At 40.4% G+C, this 21,910-nt stretch overlaps 1 protein-coding gene across 4 annotated transcripts in view; it reads left to right on the forward strand.

Moving 5' to 3' along the window:
- The window catches only part of Scn8a (sodium voltage-gated channel alpha subunit 8), a 116,152-nt gene that overhangs the window by 11,915 nt on the left and 82,327 nt on the right, over nt 1-21,910 (forward strand). For 2 of the 4 annotated variants that reach the window (XM_090325960.1, XM_090325966.1), the window contains exons 2-5: nt 10,022-10,140; nt 13,594-13,683; nt 14,405-14,533; nt 17,301-17,392. In XM_090325960.1, coding sequence (XP_090182086.1) covers nt 10,022-10,140; nt 13,594-13,683; nt 14,405-14,533; nt 17,301-17,392 — 430 coding nt within the window. Of the gene's footprint in view, nt 1-10,021; nt 10,141-13,593; nt 13,684-14,404; nt 14,534-17,300; nt 17,393-17,548; nt 17,641-21,910 lie in introns of all 4 variants that reach the window. The other 2 variants (XM_090325952.1, XM_090325975.1) reach the window with 1 other exon arrangement.

The raw sequence follows: 21,910 nt of genomic DNA on the forward strand, positions 1-21,910 counted from the left end.
ATAGTACTCCACTACTTAAGCCATTCCCACCTCCTTTGCTGGCTAATTGGAGATTAGAGTCTCACAGATTTGTCTACCTGGACTGACTTGGAACCTCAGTCCTTACATTTTTGTCTTCTCAGTAACTGGGATTGCAGATATGAGCTACTGTGCCCAGCATTTGTTGTTTGTTGTCTTGAAGATAAGTATTCTGCCTGGGTAAGAGATCCTCAGTATAATTTGGATTTACATAGGAAGTAATATACGTGCTGGACCTTAAACTTTTGAAGTTTTATTTTTTTTAATATTCTGTTGTAGAAGAGGAAAAAGAGTAGTCAAGAAAGGAGAACAGTGTGTACAGAGGCTGAGAGACACAAAAATGCTGAATTGTGGAGTATAGATGTGGTTTGGTTTGATAAGTTAGATCCCTATTAGTGCCTATTTATTGAGCAGATTTTATTTTCTCCCCATTTCAGTTTTCATGTCTGAAATAAGCATGGGGACCCATGTTGCTGCAGTACAGCTTTCTGGGGCCTCCCAAGTCCTCTGCATTCCTGTTCTAGTTTGTGCACAGTGCCCTGCTGGTGTGTGTCCGGTTCCGGTATACTGATGAACAGGAATGCCACCCTTAGAGCTGCCTTAAAGTCACATCTACTCAGTCACATCTGTCTCGGCCACTGTGTTAGGGACTTTTTGGTGACCTTTTTATTTAATCCTCACAGCCACCTTATAAAGAATGTGCTATCAGTCACTACCCCTATTATATCAATAAGAGTCTTAGCAACCCAAATTGCCTAAGATCGTGATAGCTAGTAAGCCACAGTGCTAGCCTTGACACCAAGCCTCTGACGGTCATCTACTCGGCTCCTTTCTGAAAGAGAGAGGAGAGCAATGATAGGGCTACAATATCAATTCAGTAAAGAAGTATGTATGTTTTATATAATAAACCTGCATTTTATTCTATCTCTGAGCAACTGTAGTCCATATACCTTAAGAGGCTAATAGGGAACAGGATCAAAGGCATATTCCTACTGAAGGATGGTGAGGAAGAATGGCTATAGAGGAGATTCAGATTTGCCTGGCCCCTGGGAGCTGACTCAGTGATGAAGCAAGTGCATGGTGCTGCTGTTCTGCCAGGTGTAGCTTCCTATGACCAGGTTGTGGTGGGAAGAGTGTCAGCTGCTGCAGATGTAAGTCGGAAGGCATGGGGTTACAAGGTCAAACCAAATGAAGAAATGTACACAGAAGCAGCTGGAAAATGCAGATGTGCTAGCATTGTCTTCATCCTAACTAGAGAAAAAGACCATAAATGCTTAGCTCTCTGAGGCACTTGAGGGTTCTTCTTTTGTGAATATTAAAGGGAGAAAGTAAAAGATTTCTTCATTGATCTAAGGACTGGATGATCTGATGAGGCTAGAATTCTACTTGAAAGCCTGAAAAATATGGACCCTGGTATTGTTCCTGGCCTCTTTGTAAACAGAGGTTAAGCAGAGCCCTGTGTACAATGAAGAGTGGATTTGATCAATCCACTCTTAGTTTATTTCATTGCAGGATGACATGATAAGAGTATAGGCTTTGGAATTCAGCTGTTTTGCTTCTAAGTTTCAAACTTACTAGCTGTGTGGTCCTGGGCAAAGTAATGTCTCCTGCCTCAATTTTAGTATCTATAAAATAGTATTGGTTTCATACAGTGGTTGCTGTGGGACAGACATTCATAAGGCATCTTAGTAGAATGCCTATCAAATAATTAATGTAAAATACTGCTATTATTTTTTATTTTTTTTTCGCCAGTCCTGGGCTTGAGCTCAGGGCCTGAGCACTGTCTTTGGTCTTTCTCAAGGCCAGAGCTCTACCACTTGAGCCTCAGCACCACTTCTGGCTTTTTTTTTTTTTCTATGTATGTGGTACCAAGGAATCGAACCCGGGTCTTTGTGCATGCTAGGCAAGCACTCTACCACTAGGCCAAACTCCCGGCCCCAATACTGCTATTATTATAACAAATAGATTCATAAGTCAAAACAGATAAAAATGATTTTTTTCTAAGTATGGGATTTTGAAATCTCTAATTTAGTTCAGTGGAGTAGAGATCTGAAAGATCAGAGAGTTTTCAATATACATACAGTTCAAATAGAATTATAAACTTAGGTATTTTCTCTGTCATCATATTTTGCTTTCTTAGTTGAGCATTTCTTTTTTGTTGTTTTATTTTGCCTATCCTGAACTCAGGCCCTCACACTTGTTCAGCTGGCTTCCTTGCTCTGCTGAAGCTCTACCACTGAACCATACCTCCAACCCAGCCTTTTTGATGGTTACTTTGGAGCTAGAATCTTCCAAATTTTTCTTCCAGAGCTAGCTTCGAACCATGATCCTTCAGGTCTCAGCTTCATGAGTAGCTGGGCTGATAGCATTGAGTCACTTGTGCCTGGCTGTAATTTATTTAGTCTTCCTGCGGGTACCTGAGTCATACCACTTCATAGGTGCTCTAGGAATACAGCTACACATGGGGCCTATGTACAGCAGTATGATTTCACTTGAGGGAGCCATTAGGCAAATCAACAATAAGATATCAACACTCTTTAACATGACTTAGTCATTTTGACTTGACAGCTCATTTGTTCTGAAACACTTCATAACCTGATAATAGAATCTGCTTTGATTTGGTGTTATATTTTTCTCTTTTTAAAATAAGGATTTTTAAAAAAACATAGTCTCATTGGGTAGCCCAGGCTGACCTTATTGTATAGTCCACACTGCCTCTAACTCATGATCCTCTCCTTCAACCTCCCAGGTACTGGGATTATAGGCATGTACCATACCCAGCTGAAAAAACTGCGTGCGTGTGTGCGTGCGCGCGCGCACCTGTCCACGTGCATGCATATGCATGCCAGTACTAGGGCTTGAACTCAGGGCCTAGGCACTATCCTTTAGCTTTTTTGCTCAAGTCTAGTACTCTACCACTTGATCCACAGCTTCATTTCTGACTTATTGGTTAATTGAAAAGTCTCAAATTTTTCTGAGCCTCCTGAATAGCTAGAGTCATCAATGCCTAGCCAACAAAAGAACTTCTGAAAGAATATTTATTTGCTCTTCACTATATTGTACACAAACTCAGAAAAGAATGCCAAATTACCATTGATTAGTTGACAACTGACTAGTTGCCTAGTTTAGAAGTACTTAGTTTTGAGAGAATATGATACACATGATAGGTTCAGGCAGGCAAGAATTTAGGGCCTCAGAGTCAGCTGAAGAATACAGAGGGCCAGGTAGTTTTAGAGACCAAAAAATTTTAAGATCTAAGATGAAGATTCTTGAGACAGTCATAACTCAGTACCAATAATGGTGTGGCCAGATAGGGTATGGCCAGATCTTCATCCCCAGGTGCCCTCTTATTAGATCTTTAGAGCCGTAGCAGTGCATTAGAGCCAGGTTATCAGTTGCCTGTGGGTTACAGTAGTGATAACCTCTCAGAAGGCAGAGAACTTGATTGAGTCACCCTCCTGGGCTCTGTGTCCCAAAGTCAGCCAGGCCAGGTAATAAACATTTCTGTATTCTATAACATACTCCACCTCTATGTTGAATACTCTTCCACGTAAAGCTCTGTTCTAATTAATACTTTTTGTATGGATAAAAACTATTCAAATCTTGAGAGCGGGTGTGGGGACATACTCCTAAGTGGGCTTCTCTATAGTACTGTGATAACTGTGTATGTTTGCTGCATTACACTTGTAGTGTGGGTTTGTTTAATATTTATGTGAATATGCAGTGTCCCTTCCCCTAATTGTAAGCCCCAAGGAGAAAACATCTTATCCCAGTTTAATAGTGGCATTGTCACTGAATGGTGTATTCCAAACCCCACATTGCTAATTAGAAATGAAAAGCCTGAGGTTTTTAGAAAGCTCATTTTATGCCGACATGACACATTTATTAATACTCTATGCCATAATTTGTTAAGAGTTGTTCCACCACTCTTAATAGCCTTGTGCTCAAATGTGTTCACTGGCTGTTGTTATAAACTGATATTTCCCCTTGGGCAATAAACCACAGTCCAATTTCAATTTTCCTTTAACGCATTTACTTCACAAAGATCTAATTTAGGATAGATTAGGCAAAATACTATTGAACTTTATGGGCACCAAGCGATCTGCTTAAGATGTATTCTCATAGAATCTAAAGCTTGCCGTCCTTGCTACTATATCGGAGCTTCAAAGGATTGGCATTGAAGCAGTGTCAAATAAGGAATAAGTCTCAATGATGGCAGAGAGCCATGAGAATGGGCTAAAATGCAATTATATGTATCTAGAAAAGGTCATTATTATATCACCAGTCTTCCGGAGAAAAATCAACTTAAGGAAGGAAAGACTTGTGGTCTTGGGGTTTCAGTCCATGGTGGGCTGGCTTCATTGCTACCAGGCCTGTGAAAAAGCATAACATCTTGGCAGAAAGGTGTGACAGAAGAAAGCTGCTTGTCTCATGGGAGCCAGGATGGGGAAAGTAACAAGAAGAGTCAAAGGAGAACATAGGCCCTTGAGGACATACCCCCAGTGACTACTTTATACCTCTGGTTTCTACTGCTTGAGCACTGCATCAGGGTCCAAGCCTGCAGTACATGAGCCTTTGATGACATTTTATATCACAACACTGGTCAGTATCTCTCCTATGTTCACTGTCCCTGAAGAACAGAGATAGAAGTAGGGGAGAGAGTGCATGGAGAAGTATTTATTTAAGTGCAATCTGCCAAGAGACTGCTCCCTGCTGCCCTCTGCTGATGTAAAGGTGGTTATTAAGTTAGTGTCAAGCACTGCTGGTCGGTCCCTGGATGCAAATATCTAACCCAGGAGAATTCTATCAAATGTAATATGAAATTTGAGAAATAATCATAACAATATACTTTCTCTTCAAAGGTATGGTTTACTGCTTTGTCACATTTCACCCAGAATGCTCTGTGATATGTATAAAATGTAGAATCATAAATATCAGAGCTAGAATAGGCCTGGGAAGCCCAACCAACAACCCTGTCTCTTGTTTTATAGATGAGGAAAGGGAGATCTGGTGAAAAGCAGACCATATAGCAAGGTAGAGGCAGGTGAAAAAAGACTCGTGTGTTTCAACACACAAGGTAAGAGTGAACTGCTGCTTCCCAGTACTTGATGGACACAGAGTACTTGATTCATCTGCAGATTCATTTACCCAGAAGTGCAGTTTATGAATCTCATCTTTAGAGAAGCTTTTCAGATTATTTCTATGCAGTGACTCTGAAAACTGGTACCTGTGTGTGCCATGGGCCAGGTCAACTCTACCGTCTGCTTTTGTGTGGTCCACAAGCTAAGTATGATTTTTATATTTCTGAGCAGTTGGACATGTGAAAATTATATGCAATTCAGGATTCATGAAGTTGTGTTAATACATAGCCACTCTTGTTTGTTTACACATTGTCTCTGGTTCCTTGTGCACCACAGTGGCAGAGTTGAGTTGTTGCAACAGAGACGGCACAGCCTGCAACCCTATAGCACTTCCCACTTGCTCATACACACATGAGCTGGCCAATACTGGTGTACTCTACCTCTCTCATAAGCACTGCAAGTACCAGTGTTAACCAGTGTTAAGGAAATTCCTAAGCTTTAAGTACTTGTGTTGGTCCAAACATTATTCTGCTTTATACAAAAGCTGCATTTATAAAAACTGCAAATGCAGTGACACATCTATAAATCTAATTAATTTCAAAGTAGGTTGTATTGTAATGCAACTTGCTACTTAAAGTATAGAGGAAGTGCCTACATTTCAGGAGACTGAGGTGGAGTATTATGTTTATTTCTCTGTGAATAGAGAAAAATGTGCCAGTCATTAGTAGCTCATGCCTGCAGTTCTAGCAACTCAGGAGTCTGTAATCTGAGGATACAGTTTGAAGCTAGCCCAGAAAGAAAAGTCTGCAAGACTCTTTATTTCCAATTATCCAGCCAAAAAAAAACTGGAAGTGGAACCATGACTCACATGGTACAGCACCAGCCTTGAGCAAAAAACAAAAATCAAAAACCAAGTACTGGAAAGAAAATAATAGAGAAAGGGTATGTTTTTATACAAGTTAAAGATAAAGGGTATTAATAGTTAGAAAGGGGTGATGATGGATTTTTTTAATTCTCTTCGCAGCACCTCCCAAATTGTGGAATTTCTACTTTACCCCAAAAATGCCCCTTGTAAAGCCTCTCTACTTTGAAAAAATAATAGAGTTTTAAAGTTTACTTAAGCTGCCTAGTTTTTTTTTTTTTTCAGGATCTTCAATCTCTCACTTGTCAGTGTATCACCATACTGACTCAGAAGGCTAGCTACTTAATTTTTCCTCAGCAAAAGTGTAACAATCTTACCTTTTTAACCTTGCTTTTCTTTTTTTTCTTCTCTTTACTCTCAGGAATATTTGTTCATTAATCAACAGAAAAATATTCATGAAATACCTACTGTATGTAAGCATTGATCCTATGATAGCAAATACCTTCATGACACTGACAACCTGGTGATCAAAATGACAGTAGAGTAGGTACTTTTTCAATGGAAGATGAAGAGTAGGTTTTGTTTTCTTTTAAATTCCACTGACAGTCTCTCAAGGTTGGTAGATGATTTCATAAAGGACTGGCCTGGTGGATTTTAGGTCCTGGGACATGGGCCAGTGGCTCTTTCATTGTTGCTTAGCTACTTGATGTAGGGTACCCCAGGGGCTCAAATTTCCCATTCACCCACACTGGGTTCATTCTCTGCCATGGGCTATGAAATTGACTCCCCATCTGGCACAGTAGCTGCTGTAAAGAGGCTGAGCTTGGCGTAACATACTGCTTTTTGCTGCAAGACCTTCATAGGTGGTGTCCCTCTCCTGAACCTGTGTCAGAGCATAGAGCTTAATAATCCTCCTTCACCCTTAGTTCATAGGAATATAGTGAAATTGAAAGAGAAACCTATAGCTGGGGACTGGTGGCTCATGACTGTCCTCCTAGCTATTCAGGAGGCAGAGATAAAAGGATTACTGTTTGAAGCCAGCCCTGGCCAAAAAACAAAAAAACAATTAACTACTCAGAAAAAGCCAGGAGTAGAGCTGTGGTTCAAGTGGCAGAGTGTTGGCCTTGGGCACAAAGAGGCTCAGGTACAATGCCCAAGCTCAGAGTTCAAGCCCCAGAACCAACAAAAAGAAAACAGGAGAAAGAAAGGAGAGAAGGAGGGAAAGAAAGAGAAAAAGGAGCTTATTTGAAAGGCCTGGCATTTTCATATAGTTACTATAGAAACACAGAGGGAAATAAATACTTCAGAGAGCGGGGGTAGGGAAAGTCCTGGCCAAGAATTGGAGCCATAAGTTTGCCCTTGACATGTTTCAGGTCAGTCACAGATCTATTATTTCCTCTTGCTTTTGGGATTAGGCTTTCTCTGCAGAGGACCCCAATAGAAGCAGCATATTTTGCTGCAGAAAGAATGTACATTGGGCATTTCCAAAATCTATATGCCTCCAGACTAGCACTAGCACTGCTTTTGTGACTGCTTGTGTGACTAATTGACTGAGAAAGGAAAGACCCAGAAGATAGAGGAAAGGAACTTTAAAAAAAGTCTGCCCACAATGTATGGGAATGCATGGACTAAGTATTACATTGAAACTGTGAGCACAAGTGTGAGGTTGATTCTCACTTTCAAAAAGCTTACAAACCTCATTAAATGGAATAGTTTTTTTGTTTTTTAAGTATAATATTAGCTATGGGTTTCTCTTAAATGGATTTTATCAGGATAAGAGGTCTTTATCAGCTCAGAGATGCTTCTTTTTTTAAATTTCTGATTTGTTGAGTTATGATTATGAGAAAATGATAGCTTTTGTCAAATGTTTTGTTTTTTCTGCATCTGTGAAGATGGTCACCTAACTCTCTAGTTTATTAATCTATTGTGTTACATTGGTGGTTTTTCAGATACAAAACTATCTTTATACTTGGGATTGAGTCCCATTTGGTCATGGTGCACAATATTTTTATATTTAGCTGGACATGTTACTGGTATTCGAGACTTTTTTTGTTCCTATTCGTAAAGAAGAATAATTTAGTTTTCTTTTTCTGTGCTGTCATTGTCTGGTTTCGTTTCAGGATAATACTGACCTTATAGAATGAGTTTAGAAATGTCCCCTTCTCTTATTTTTGGAAATTTGTGTTAATTCTTTAAACATTTGGTAGAACTCATTAGTGAAACCATCTGGTCCCAGGATTTTCTTTGTGGGGGTTCATTTTTTTAATTCAAGGTGTAGAGAGTATTTATAGCATAATTCCATTTGAGGAAGAGATGTGTGTGTGTGTATGTGTGCACGCCTATGTGTGCACGTGCACACTAGACATGGGTTTAAACTCAGGGCCTGAGTGCTGTCCTTGAGCTTCTTTTGCTCAAGGTTAGCACTCTATCCCTTGAGCCACAGTTCTGCTTATAACATTTTAGGTAGTTTAGTGGAGGTAAGAGTCTCACAGAATTTCCTGCTCAGGCTGGCTTTAAACTGCTAGAATTACAGGTGTGAGTTGTTGGTACCCCATAAGGAAGAGACTTTAGGATATATTTGTATAGTTAAACTTATACAGAGAATTTGGGGGGGGTGGAATATACAAAAAACTTGCAGGAAATATTATCATTGGGTAATAGGATAGAACATGGTATTATACTCCTTGTTTCAAATTATAAGCATAACATCACTATAAATTAAATCTTAAAAACTACTTTATGACATGTTCTTGGCCATGTATTCTCTGTATTTTCTTCTGGCCTAGTCTCCTTAGGGACTCCTGGTCTAGTAGGCCTAGCCTCTTGATCCAGTGTTACAGACCTCTGCTTCTCCTGCCCTGTTTTATCCTCCATCAGCATGAAGTGACTTGCCAACCTCCTGAAAGCAGCCCACAATTGTATGCTACTGTGCTTTTTTATATAGGCTATACAAGTTATAAGGTTCTTCCTAGCTATCCCTTTCCCCTCTCTACTTAATACTTTCTCTTAATTCCTACTTTTCTTTTAAATCTCTTCCCTTGTCAATACCTCCCCCACTCACTCTCCTTTCTATTGGATACTAAAAGGGGAAATTTTCTCTTTCCTGCTGACTCTCATATTTTTGTTTGGAATATTGTGCATACCTTGTATCCTAATCATTAGTCTATACATGTCTTCCCTTAAAAGTACAGTTTTGTATCCCTGTTCAGTTTTGTGTCCCTGGAGATTAGCACAATTCTTGGCATGAAATAGATGGTCAGAAATAATTGAATTGAACTCACATGACAAGGCAATCTGGGTAGATGAGCACTGTGAATAAAGACCAAAGCTATGTACTATTATCACCTGTCCCGAGGACATGAACTAATGTAGCTTGATAGGAAGATTCATGCTGGGAAATACAATTGAGTGGTTTTTGGCGAGGCTGATATTGGAAGCTCTTAAAAGCCTGATTGAGCAGACTTGGTAAGTAAATATTGATTGAATGAAACACTTTTCTCACTTTCACTCTTTGCCCAACTCCCTGACCACCACTCTACCCCCAGAGCTTTTGTCTTCCCCCTAAGCTCTCTTTCTTCCATAGCACATATCATCATCTGCATGTCAAAGTATATCTAAAAAATATATCTACAGAATCTACTTTTCATTATTTTGTATACTGATTGTCTTCCCCATTGGAATTCATGCTCCCCAAAGGCCAGGACTGACTTGCTGAGGCCTAAGCTCCTACAACATGGGGTAGTACCTAGTGGGAGCTAAGTCAACAGTTACAGAGGTAAACAAATAATGAATGAATGACCTGCCTTAGATAACTTAGGTATCATTCAAGTGTAAAATGGCTAAGATCGTACTGGCTATTTATAATATAATCCAGGGCAGGGGAAGGGAATGAAGAAAAGGGAGATAGAGTACCTTAAGGTTTCTTGCATTAAAAACCAAATTGGGGAATTAAAAAAAAAAAAACATTAGTACCTTTGAGTTTACTTCTTGCTTAGAAAAATGTTGTCTTGCATGGTGATTGATATTCATGCTTTAATAATTTCTCTTTTTCTTTCCACAGACCTTTGTAGTATTAAACAGAGGGAAAACTCTCTTCAGATTTAGTGCCACGCCTGCCTTGTACATTTTAAGTCCTTTTAACCTGATAAGAAGAATAGCTATTAAAATTTTGATACATTCATATCCTTTTCTACAAGTGTGAGTGTGGAAGCAGCAAAATTGCTTATATGTTGTTTTGGTATTTGACAAATGAGTTGAGCATTAAGTCTTGCCAGTAGTAACCCATCCCAGTAGCTGAGGTTTCTGAGTGAAGTTCTGCCGAATCCTAAGCTGAACTTTGGCAGGTTCTTTTTTTTTAAGATGATGTTACTGAATGTTCCAATTTTATTTTTATGAGGGCAAATTAAGATGTGACCTTTTACTGAAGTCTTAGATTTAAAAAAAAAAGTTAGTAATTTCATCCCATAGTAGACTTGTTAATATATTAAGCTCCGATAAAAGGGCCACATATGGTGGCTCGTGCCGGTAGTCTCCAGAGGCAGCGACTGTGAGACTCTCAGTTGAAGCCACAGATCAGCAAGCCAAGATGTGTGAGGAATGTACCTGTGATCCTAGCTGCACTGAGGCCATGGGTGGGAGGAGACTGTGGTCTGAGATCAGTCCTAGGCAAAAACAAGAGATCCTGTCTGAGAAATAACTAAAGAAATGGTAGAGCACTAGTAAACAGGAAGTCCTGAGTTCAAAACCAGAATTGCCAAGAGAGAAATTATGAAAAGATAATCTGATACACTTTTTTAAAAGCTGATTCTTAAATTACAAATAATTTGGGTGAATGTTTTATAGATCTGCCTGAATTATTACTATTTTTTTAAGCAATGAGCAAAAAAAAAAAAAAAAGTACGTGTAAAGCCAGGCACCAGTGATTCACGCCTTAAGAGACTTAGGTCTGAGGATCATGATTTGAAGCCAGCCCAAGGAGGAAAACCATGAGACTCTAATTACTGGACAAAAGCTGGAAGTAGAGCTGTGGCTCAAGTGATAGAGCACTATCTTTAAGTGAAAAAACTCAGAGATAGTTCCTACACCCTGAGTTCAAACACTGATATCCACACACAGAGAAGTGATAGTTCTCAGGTGAAATAACCTCAGCATAGAGGTTTAGAGACAGGTCGCAGGATGCATTCCTGTCTTCTGGAATTCTCCACCTTTGGATGATACTAGGTTTTGACAGGCCTACCAGCTGCTAGGCAATTGCTCTAACATTGAAACAAGCCTTCAGCCATTTTTGCACTGATTATTTAGTGATTTATTCATTTTTGAGACAGTGTCTGTATAGCCCAGGCTACCTTGACCTTGCAGTCCTCCCAAGCTCACTCTCCCAGTCATTGGGATTACAGGTATACACTACCACACTTAGCTCTCCACTGGTTATTTTATTTTTATTTTTTTGCCAGTCCTGGGCTTGAGCTCAGGGCCTGAGCACTGTCCTTGGACTTTCTCAAGGCTAGAGTTCTACCACTTGAGCCTCAGCACCACTTCCGGCTTTTTTCTATGTATGTGGTTCCAAGGAATCAAACCTGGGCCTTTGTGCATGCTAGGCAAGCACTCTACCACTAGGCCAAACTCCTGGCCCCTCCACTGGTTATTTTTAAGGTAGGGTCTCACTTCCTTCCCAAACATACTCTTGAGCCACCTATTTTTAGCTTCCCATCATAGCTGGGATTACAAGTGTGACAGTATGCCCGTTTTCTTTCCATTGAGATGGAGTCTCTCAAAGCTTTCTGCCTTGCTGGCCTAGAACCACAACCCTTTGTTCTCAGTCTCCCGTGTAGCTGGGATGACAGTAGCACATCACCTTACCAAGCTATTGGTTAAGAAGGGGCCTTGTGTGTATTCCCAGCTGGCCTTGAACTGTGATCATCCCAGTTTCATCAGTAACTAGGATTACAAATATGAACCATCAGCAGCTAGTCTTTTCTTCTTTTAAAAAAAATCCTAGCTGGGTGCTGGTGGCTCACACCTATAATACTAGCCCCTCTGGAGGCTGAGTTCTGAGGATCATGGTTCAAAGCCAGACTGGGCACAAAAGTCCCTGAGACTCTTATCTCCAAAAAACTGGAGGTGGTGCTGTAGCTCGAGTGGTAGAGCACTAGCCTTGACCTTTAGAGCCCAGGCTTCAAGTGTTCAAGCCCTATGACCCACAAAAAAGAAAAAGAAAAGAAAGGAAAATTCTACTATAAAAAATAGAGATTTACAAGGAGTGAATGATGGAACTAGGGGTATGCCTCAAGCAGTAGAACACCAGCTCTTAGCAAAAAAGTCAAATGAGTGCATGAGACCCTGAGTTCAGGCCTCTAAGAAACACACACACACACCCTTGAATTTGCAACATTGAGACAGGGATTCCATGCTTATTAAGTGACACCTTGAGTTTGAGTATCTCTTGATGACCTAAAAGTTTAATTTTTCTCAGTAGACAAACATAGAAAGGACTAGGAAAGCTCCTGGATGGAACCCAAATGAGAGCAGAAGGATTTACCCCATCAACTGTTGGACACTTGGAGAAGTACGGGGAGAAGGTGTTTTGCTGTCCATGCCTGACATGCCACACCAGTGGACATTCCACACATGCTGCCTGGCACCATGCTCTACAAAGACAGTTTAGCATCTAGAATAACAAGAAAGAAAAGCAAACCATTACTTACATAGAGATTTGCAATAACTAGTTACATAAAAAATTAATAATAAGTGAGCACTGAAAAATAATACTGATTTTATTTTTTCACCTAATGATTTTGGTACACTGGTAATTTCTGGTTACTATATTCAGAGTTGAAGTATTGAGAGACTTCTTGCAGAGTTGAAGTAAAAAATGGTTAAGTGAAAGAAGTGTTTTACTCAAAAGGAACAGAACAGTGACAGCACTTTTGTTTTAGTGTTTTGTGTGTATACAATGTGGGGCTTGAACTCAGGGCCTGGGTGCTACCCCTAAGCTCTTTTGCTCAAGGCTAGTGCTCTACCACTTTGAGCCACAGCTTTACTTCTGGTTTTTGAGTGGTTAATCGGAGATAAGAATTTCAGAGGGAATTTTCTGCCTAGGCTGACTTCAAACCCAATTCTCAGATCTCAGCCTCCTTGAGTAGCTAGGATTACAGGCATGAGCCAAATGGCCTGGCCAAATCACAGCACTTTTGAAAGAAGAACTATTCTGCCTCTCTACTCATAGTTCTCTGGCCTGGTGAGGTTACATAGTGGCTCTAGTTATTGGTGACCAGTTTTTACTATCGCCTTGCCTTTTCCTCCTCTTCTGTGCTTTGTCTCCCTTCAGGCTGTTGATTTAGGTCTCATGAAACCCAGGGCAAAGTGGATTTATTTTCTAAGAAAAAAAAAAAAAAAAAAGGCAGGCTGGGAGTTTGGCCTAGTGGTGGAGTGCTTGCCTAGCATGCACAAAGACCCGTGTTTGATTCCTTGGTCCCACATACATAGAAAAAAGCTGGAAGGGGTGCTGAGGTTCAAGTGGTAGAGCTCTAGTCTTGAGAAAGTACAAGGACAATGCTCAGGCACGGAGCTCAAGCCCAGGACTAGGGGGGCGGGGAGCCAGATTTTGTATATTTCCCCTTGACTCTTCTCTACAGTATTTAGCATGATCATCATGTGCACTATTTTGACCAACTGTGTATTCATGACTTTTAGTAACCCTCCTGACTGGTCCAAGAATGTGGAGTAAGTAGCTCGTGTGCTTATTTGCTTGTTTGTTTCAAAAGTTTCTAGCCATGGAGTCTTATTGCTTTGCCAAGGAAAAGGAAGTCACCACCACTATATTTCACAGAAGATCTGAAAGTACATGTGGAAATATGAAATATCCCTAGAGTTCAGTTCTAAAGAGAGCAACTATGCTCTGGAAAGTACTGTCCATCTGCCCTGTTCTTTCTTGTGCTGGCCAGTGCCTTACTGACTCCTCCAAGGTGAAAAACAGCTCTTGGGGCCTCCTGACCTGCTCCAAAATGATCACATGCTAGATGGAAGTACAATGTTACTTCTTTGGATTCCCATTCAGGCCCCAGTGCAACATCCCACAGTTCTTGGTGTGGGCAGTTCAGTAAATTTAAGTTAGAACGTACTTTGTCCTCCTCTTTCCCATCCTGCTGCATTAAATGTACCCACACTTGAGGCAAGTATTATTTTAAAAGGCTCATTTAAGCTAGGCATGATGATGCATGTCTATAATCCCAGCACTCAGGGGAGCTGAGATGGTAAGGTCTCAAGATCAAGACTAGCCTGGACAAAGTTAAATTAGAAGAATCCTCTCTCAAAAGTACAATATAATCCAAAGGACTGGGGGGTATAGTTCAGATGGCTAGAATACTTGTCTAGCATGTTCTAGGCCCCGGGGATCCATTCTGTGTATTTGGGACGTACCTCAAGCTGTCCATTTTTTTGACAGGTACACATTCACAGGGATTTATACATTTGAATCACTAGTGAAAATCATTGCAAGAGGTTTCTGCATAGATGGCTTTACCTTCTTACGGGACCCATGGAACTGGTTAGATTTCAGTGTCATCATGATGGCGTAAGTTCTGCACTTTATTGGTTTTTCTGAGTGTGGTCATGCATGTATGGGGATAGTCACTGGGTATGTTTGCCTGATTGTTGTGTGAGTTGGTGAGCTCAGAGATTTACAATTACTGGATAACCACGTCAAGACATGAGCATTTGCCTGTGGTTCTTGTTTATGAGGACATCTGATTTTTTTTTTCAGCAGTGTATTCATGCTAAGACTGGGAGGGAAAATAGGCAGTGATTTCCTAAGGATAAACCTCATTTTTTATTAGCCCTGTGACATCAGCCAAGGTTTGTATACCCATCAGTAGGGGGCCTCTGTGAAGACTGTTATGGTGGTACTAGGGTTGAGTTTAGAACCTCATGCTTGTTAGTCAGAGCAGTGTGCCACTTGTACCCTTTTTTTTTCTATAGTTCCCCCCCACAAAGTGAGTAGGGACTCACTTTTTGCTTAGGGCTAACCTCTTATCTGGAGTGATGGGCATATAGCACCACGCCTGGCTTGTTGATTGAGGAGTCTCACTAAGTTTTTGTTGGGGCTGGTCTTGAATCGTGGCTTTCCTCATCTTTACCTCCAGAATAACTGACCCAGCACCTGACCTTGAAGTATTTTATGCATAAACCTTCAGCTAAAAGTATTTTTTGGTAATGTCTGGTCACATGTGTTTTGTTTTTTGGTTTTGAGCTTAGGGTCTTGCATTTGGCAGGCCAGGCAAATCCTCTACAACTTGAGCTACACCATCAGCCCTTTTTACTTTCACTGTTATTTTTTCAGTTAGAATCCTGCATTTTTGCCTGGGGCTGGCCTTAGTCTGTAGTCCTACCTTTAGCCTCCCAGGAATCTAAGATCAAAGCACGATCACATGCATAACACATGTGATTTAATGAAGCTGGCCAGGAGTACATTTTAGAGTCAAAATATGAAGCAAACCAGGTACCAGTAATGCCTATAATTCTAGCAAGACTTGAGAGACTAGGAGACTGAGATCTTGATTCAAAGCCAGCCTAGGCAGAAAGGTCTGTGAGACTCTTTATTTCTAATTTGGAGCTGTGGCTCAAGTGGTAACATGCCAGCCTTGAATGGAAAAAGCAAAGCAAAAGTACGAGGCTGAGTTTAAGACCTACTGATGACACCAAGCTTGTTTTTTCTTTTTAATGAAGCAAGATACTGACCATTACTCTTCCTGAAGAATCACTAACTAGAATCGCAAACTTCAGAGTTTTTTTATTGTTATTATTTGATAGGAAGGATTAATTATTTTTCTGGGATACTGAGGTTTGAACTCAAGATCTTGCACTTACAAGACAGGCTACACCTCCAGCTCAGTGTATAGGTTTTGTGTGTGTTTGTGTGTGCGTTTGTGCCTGGAAATGTGTGAGAAGGAGAGATTGTTTGCAAAAGAATGGGTCTAAAAAGCTGGGCGTGGTGGCTTACACCTGCAATCCCAGCTACTCAGGAGACTGAGATCTGAGGATCTCAAAGCCAGCCTGGGCACTAAAGACTGTGAGACTTTTATATCCAGTTAACCATTAGAAAGCCGGATGTGGTGCTGTGGCTCAAGGGATAGGACAGTAGCCTTGAGCTGAAGAGCTCAGTGACAGCTCCCAGTGCCCAGGCTCAGACTCCAAGTCCCATGACTGACAGAGAGAGAGAGAAAGAGGGAGAGGGAGGGAGGGAGGGCCTGAGCATCAGGTGGAAAGATGCAGTTCCACTGTGAAGTATGACTCAGTGATATGCACTGAATATTTTAAAATTAAACAGACTTTCTGTTATATAAAGGTAATTTCTAGCTTTCCAGCATTATGAGAGATACATTAGTATGCATTTAAAAGTGTCTCTTGCTAGATGTGATAAAATGTACACTTGACCCCGTATTTGCTCTGATCTCAAGACCTGGATTTTCCTAAGCCCACTTTTGTCTGGCATGGGGTAAAACTTCATTGTAAATACATGCCTACAGCTTTCGGAGTCATGTATCAGCCATTGAGGCCTTTTTGCCATTGTCAAATAGGGGGCTTCTTTAATGTAAGCTTATTTTTACGGGGCTCTTGCTGCAGCACTTTGTCTCTGTTTCTTCAGAAATTGCTCCCAAGGGGCTGAGAGCATGGCCTAGTGGTAGAGTGCTTGCCTAGCATACATGAAATCCTGGGTTCAATTCCTCCATACTACATGCACAGAAAAGGCTGGAAGTGATTCTGTGGCTCAAGTGGTAGAGCTCTAGCCTTGAGAAAAGCCCAAGGACAGTGCCCAGGACCTGAGTTCAAGCCCCAGGACTGGCAAAAAGATAGATAAATAGATAGATAGATAGATAGATAGATAGATAGATAGATAGATAGATAGAGAAAGAGAGAGAGAAAGAGAGAAAGAAAGAAGGAAAGAAAGAGGAAAGGAAAGAAAGGAAGAAAGAAGGAAGGAAGGAAGAAAAGGAAGAAAGAGAGAGAGAGAGAAAGAAAGAAAGAAAGAAACAAATTGCTCCCAAAACTTAGGGATAGCCTTTGATACCTCCTGGCAGTGTGGCAGTGAAGTCATTCTTAGTCCTGATGCTGATTAGAACTTCCTGATTTTATCAGTTCTTTCAAAGATACTTTTGAATTCTCCTTGCCCAATATATTTTTTAAAGACATCCTCTTTAAATGTTTATATCTTGAATTTTTTTTTCTTTTCCAGGGAAATAAATGAAATCCTAACTTGTATATAAGACCCTTCCTCCCCCTCCCCATCCCCAAACTCTCACCCAGTGGTACCATTACAAGTTAACTTTGGTTTGATTCTGCAGGTATATAACAGAGTTTGTAAACCTAGGCAATGTTTCAGCTCTACGCACTTTCAGGGTACTGAGGGCTTTGAAAACTATTTCGGTAATCCCAGGTAAGATGGCCCGGGGTTGGTGTTAGGTGTTGGGTTAGGGCCCTGACGTGACGTATTGTACTTTTTGTTTTGTTGTGGTTTTGTTTTTTTCCTTTGGTGTTTGTGTTTGTGTTTGTGTTTGTCATTTGTGTCTGTGTGTGACCTCCCTTACTACAGATATGTGACAGAGTTTGTGGACCTGGGCAATGTCTCAGCGCTGAGAACATTCAGGGTTCTCCGAGCTTTGAAAACTATCTCTGTAATTCCAGGTGAGAAAATGTGTGCACAGAATTGACTTTGCTGCATCTCCTCTTTCCCTCCATTCATTTTGTCCACCACATTCTAAACTGATGTCAGCACAATTGATATGGCCTTGCATTCTGCATGTTGGGAGACAGCCTCTGGAACGGCCGTTTGGACCCAAGCAATTTTCTCTGATCGTGCTTGCCAGGCATGCAGCTCTTTTTCCATCCATGCTTTTGAAAAGCACATGCTTAAGAATCCTTTGGATTTTATAGTATCTGGGAAAAAATAATCATAGAGCTAGTTGTCTCTTTGTATATATAAATCATTTGAATCCTAGCCTCATGGAATTACAGTAAGTTTAACATTTGCCATTATTCCATTGCTTGTGACTCTAGGCTTCCTGTAGCATGGTTTGCTGATGGAATGTTATTCAATTATTCTTTGACTGTTACTGTAAATTATTATGCTTTTACTGTTACTGGGATTATTTTACCAAAAAAGAGATCTACATAGTTAACTAGTCCAGAATTATAGACAAATTTAAGATCCTTGGAGTTGTCGAGCAGAATTTTAATGATCTCCGCTTATCATGTGAGATTGCTGTCTGTTTCACTAGAGTGAGAGCCAGTAAACATCTACTATGCGTATGCTCAGGGATATTCTTGAACATCAATCCCAGTGAAAGCTTGTTCAGGTGCTGATTTTCAAAACCAAAGGTAAGATAAGATACAAACAAAAAATACAGAAACTTAAGGAATCAGGGAATGGGATGAGAGGAAGATGTTTACCAATATCTTTAAAATTTGTTGTTGCCCTTTTCCTTTTGGTCCTGGTTGAGCTAGCCCAGTGCAGCGGTTCTTAACCTTTTGAAAGTTTTAGATACCTGTGAGTCTCAGATGAAAGGTCATAGACCCTCCCTGATGCCTATCCATGGACCCCAGGTTAGGATCCCTTAATTTAAATCATTGCAGCTGTTTAATACTTACCTTTCTAAAGATCAGTCACAACATCTGGAAGGAAAAATATTCAACTAGTCTTGACAGCCAAAGGCTATACAATGGCAGAGAGCAATACATGTTGCTGCTTTTTGGACTTTGGTTGCATTCAGGTTTTTAAGGAAGACTTCCTAGAGGTAAGCTTTTCACAAGAGTTCTGTAGAAACAGGGATGCAGAATACAGAAGCATCCTACTCTGATTATGTGTTTATCTCCTCATGGATTACTCAGAAATACTTTGGCCTGAAGGTGTTTCTCACGTGGTAAAGTGTTAGCTACACAAGCAGACGAAGCAAGCGTAAGGCCCTGAGCTCAAACCCCTTACACAAAATAGAGAGAGGGAAAGAAACAGAGACCGAAAGAGAGAGAGAAAGGAGGGAGGGTGGGGGAAATGTCTCTTACCTCCCTTTCAGCATTACATAAATATCAGACAGCAAGAGAAAGCACAAAATAAAATCTTGGTTGAGCCAGGGTTGAATTGTAGTTTACCAGGAATCCCAAGAAAGTTAAATCCTTAGGTAGGCCTTGTCTTATTTTCTGAGGTAACTGAACTGCTAGTCTTTACTTTCTTTTTCTTTTCTCACTCTTCCTTTTGGCCCCTTTTAAATATGGTCCTATTTTTTTTGTTGTTGTTTTATTACATTTTGGCAGTATTGGGTTTGAACTCAGTGACTTGAACTTGATAGACAGCTCTATCTCTTATGCTACACTCCAAGTTCTTTTTTGCTTTCTTTTTTTTTTTTTTTGATAGGGTCTTGCACTTTTCCCTTGGGCTGAATGTTGTTGGACCATGACTCTCCTGCCAATCCCTTCTGCCTAGCTGGGATTATAGCTGCAAACCACCATACCCAGTTTGTTTTTGTTGAAATGGGGTTTTGCTAACTTTTCATTTGGGCTAGCCTTGGACTTTCATCTTCCCAATCTTTGCCTCCTAAGTAGCTGGGATTTGAGGTGTGAGGAGCCATTGTACTGGGTCATGATCCCATGTTTTCTGCTCACTTCCCCCAGCATACTCTGCGAGGCATCTGTCTCTATGTTTTTGTGATCTCAAAACTTCTCTTCCAGAATTAAATTGGAAAGCTGCATTCTGTTCACTAACTGGGGCAGCAGATGCTATCTCTAGCCTAGCTCATCTCATTGCTTCTGTCATTATCTCTGTAGTATGGATAACTTTTGACCAGGGCATTTCCATAAGATAACACTTGACTAATATAATGCTATTTAATACCCTGGTGCTTGATACATGCACGCACGCGCGCGCACACACCCACACATAAACTTGTGTAAAATACAGTACCTAGCCTACCGAAATGATCATAAATTATTGCAGTAGTAGCAGTTATTATCATAAAGAAGAAACATAAGCCCCAAAGAAAAGTATACATCAGGATTTGTACATCAGCTTCACAGTTTGAAAGAGATTCCCAGATTCCTATTTCTAGAAGCACTCACGATTCAGTTGGCTTTAGGAATCTAACTGGGATGGAAAATAGTAAAATAGGTCATTGTCATTAAGGGGTTTTGTTGGTTTTGTTGTTATTGTGCTCGTCTTGGGGCTTGAATTCAGGGCCTGGGTTCTGCCCCTGAGCTTTTTTTTTTTTTTTTTTTTGCTCCAGGCTAGTGTTCTACCACTAGACCCACAGCTCTAGTTCTAGCTTTTTGGGGGTTAATTGAAGATAAGAGTCTCATGCACTTTCCTGTCCAGGCTAGCTTTGAATCATGCTTCCTATATCTCAATCTCCTGAGTAGCTAGGATTACTCCTAATAGACATTAAAACCAACACCCAATTTTTAAATTCAGATATGTCTTTCAATTAATCCTTTTGCTTTCCATGCTATCTCTTTTAGAATTATTAAGAAAAATCATATCATTTGGTCATGAAGAGAATTCCATATACAATTCCAAATCTTCTATTATGTACTCAGACAACTGTTGTCTTAGTATTACCTGCCAGTTTCCCAGTTCTCCTTCCAAGGTGGGGTACCATGTGAGCATGTGTTGTTCTGGGCTTATCTCTTGCTTGAAATTTGAAGTGAATTTGATTCTAGTGTTATAGGGCTGTGACATAGTGCATGTAGTAAAATTCAAAACCATATTTTGTATACTGAGTTTTCTCATGGATCACTTCAGTAGAATGTGGCTGTTTCTGATTTCATAATAGGCTTTTGCCAATTGATGGAGCTTCCCTAGGGGTCTGCAAGATCTCCCCAATAACCAAATTTATGAAAATTTTTCTTACCTTGTATGTTCCAGAAGATTAGAGAGTAAGGGTTGTGCATTCATTCCAACCTTTTTATATAAAATGATTTACTGGGCCAGGAGTGTGGCCTAGTGGTAGAGTGCTTGCCTAGTATGCACAAGCCCTGGGTTTGATTCCTCAGTACCACATACACAGAAAAAGCCAGAAGTGGTACTGTGGCTCAAGTGGTAGAGCATTAAACTTGAGAAAGCTCAAGGCCAGTGCTCAGGTCCTACATTCAAGCACTAGGACTGGTAGAACAAAAAAGAAAAAAAAAAAAAAAGATTTACTGCAGAAACCTTAGGTAGCTTAGAGACCAAAGCCACATTCTGACTCTTTGCATTTGCTAATTGATACCTAGAAGTGTATCACTTGTGGTTTCCTTTTTGCTTCAGAGTCTCCAACTTGAATGACAGAGTACACATATTCTCTGTTGAAATGTGTTTTGGCATTAAGTGGCCAGATTCAACTTGGAATTGAAATATTCTGCCTAAATAAAATAAAATAAAAACCATGTTAGGCTTAGGCAGAAAAGTGAGCTTCTAAGTGCCAATGCTTCTAAGTGACTGTCAAATGTTTCCTCTTAATGGGGTACAATAGCTCATGCCTATAATCCTAGTTACTCAGGAAGCTGAAATCTGAGGATCGCAGTTCAAAGCCAGCCCCAACACTGAAGACCGTGAGAGCCTTATCTCCAATTAACCAGTAGAAAACTGGAAGTAGCTGTGTGGCTCAAGGAGTAAGGTGGTAGCCTTGAGCTGAAGAGCCCTATCAGGAGAGTGGAACATGCCAGTTCCTTCTCATTTCCATCATTTCAGTGACTGTCCCAGAGCATTCCTTACCTACTGCACACCACTACTGATTTAATTCGTTCTCACTCTCTTTAGTGTTATTTCTTGATTTTTTTTGTCTCTTGTTTTTTTTTTTCAGTCTCTGGTATATCTTAATTCCCTCCTTTCATTTCTATTACTTTCACTCCTAACAAATGGAGTAAAATGATGGCCCTTCTCTTTCCCACCCTAGTATTCACAAAGAAAGCATTTTCTTTAAATGTGTAG

The sequence above is a fragment of the Megascapheus bottae genome, chromosome 2, assembly GCF_031878675.1.
Source record: "Megascapheus bottae isolate mThoBot1 chromosome 2, mThoBot2.hap1, whole genome shotgun sequence".
Classification (NCBI taxonomy): Eukaryota; Metazoa; Chordata; class Mammalia; order Rodentia; family Geomyidae; genus Megascapheus; species Megascapheus bottae.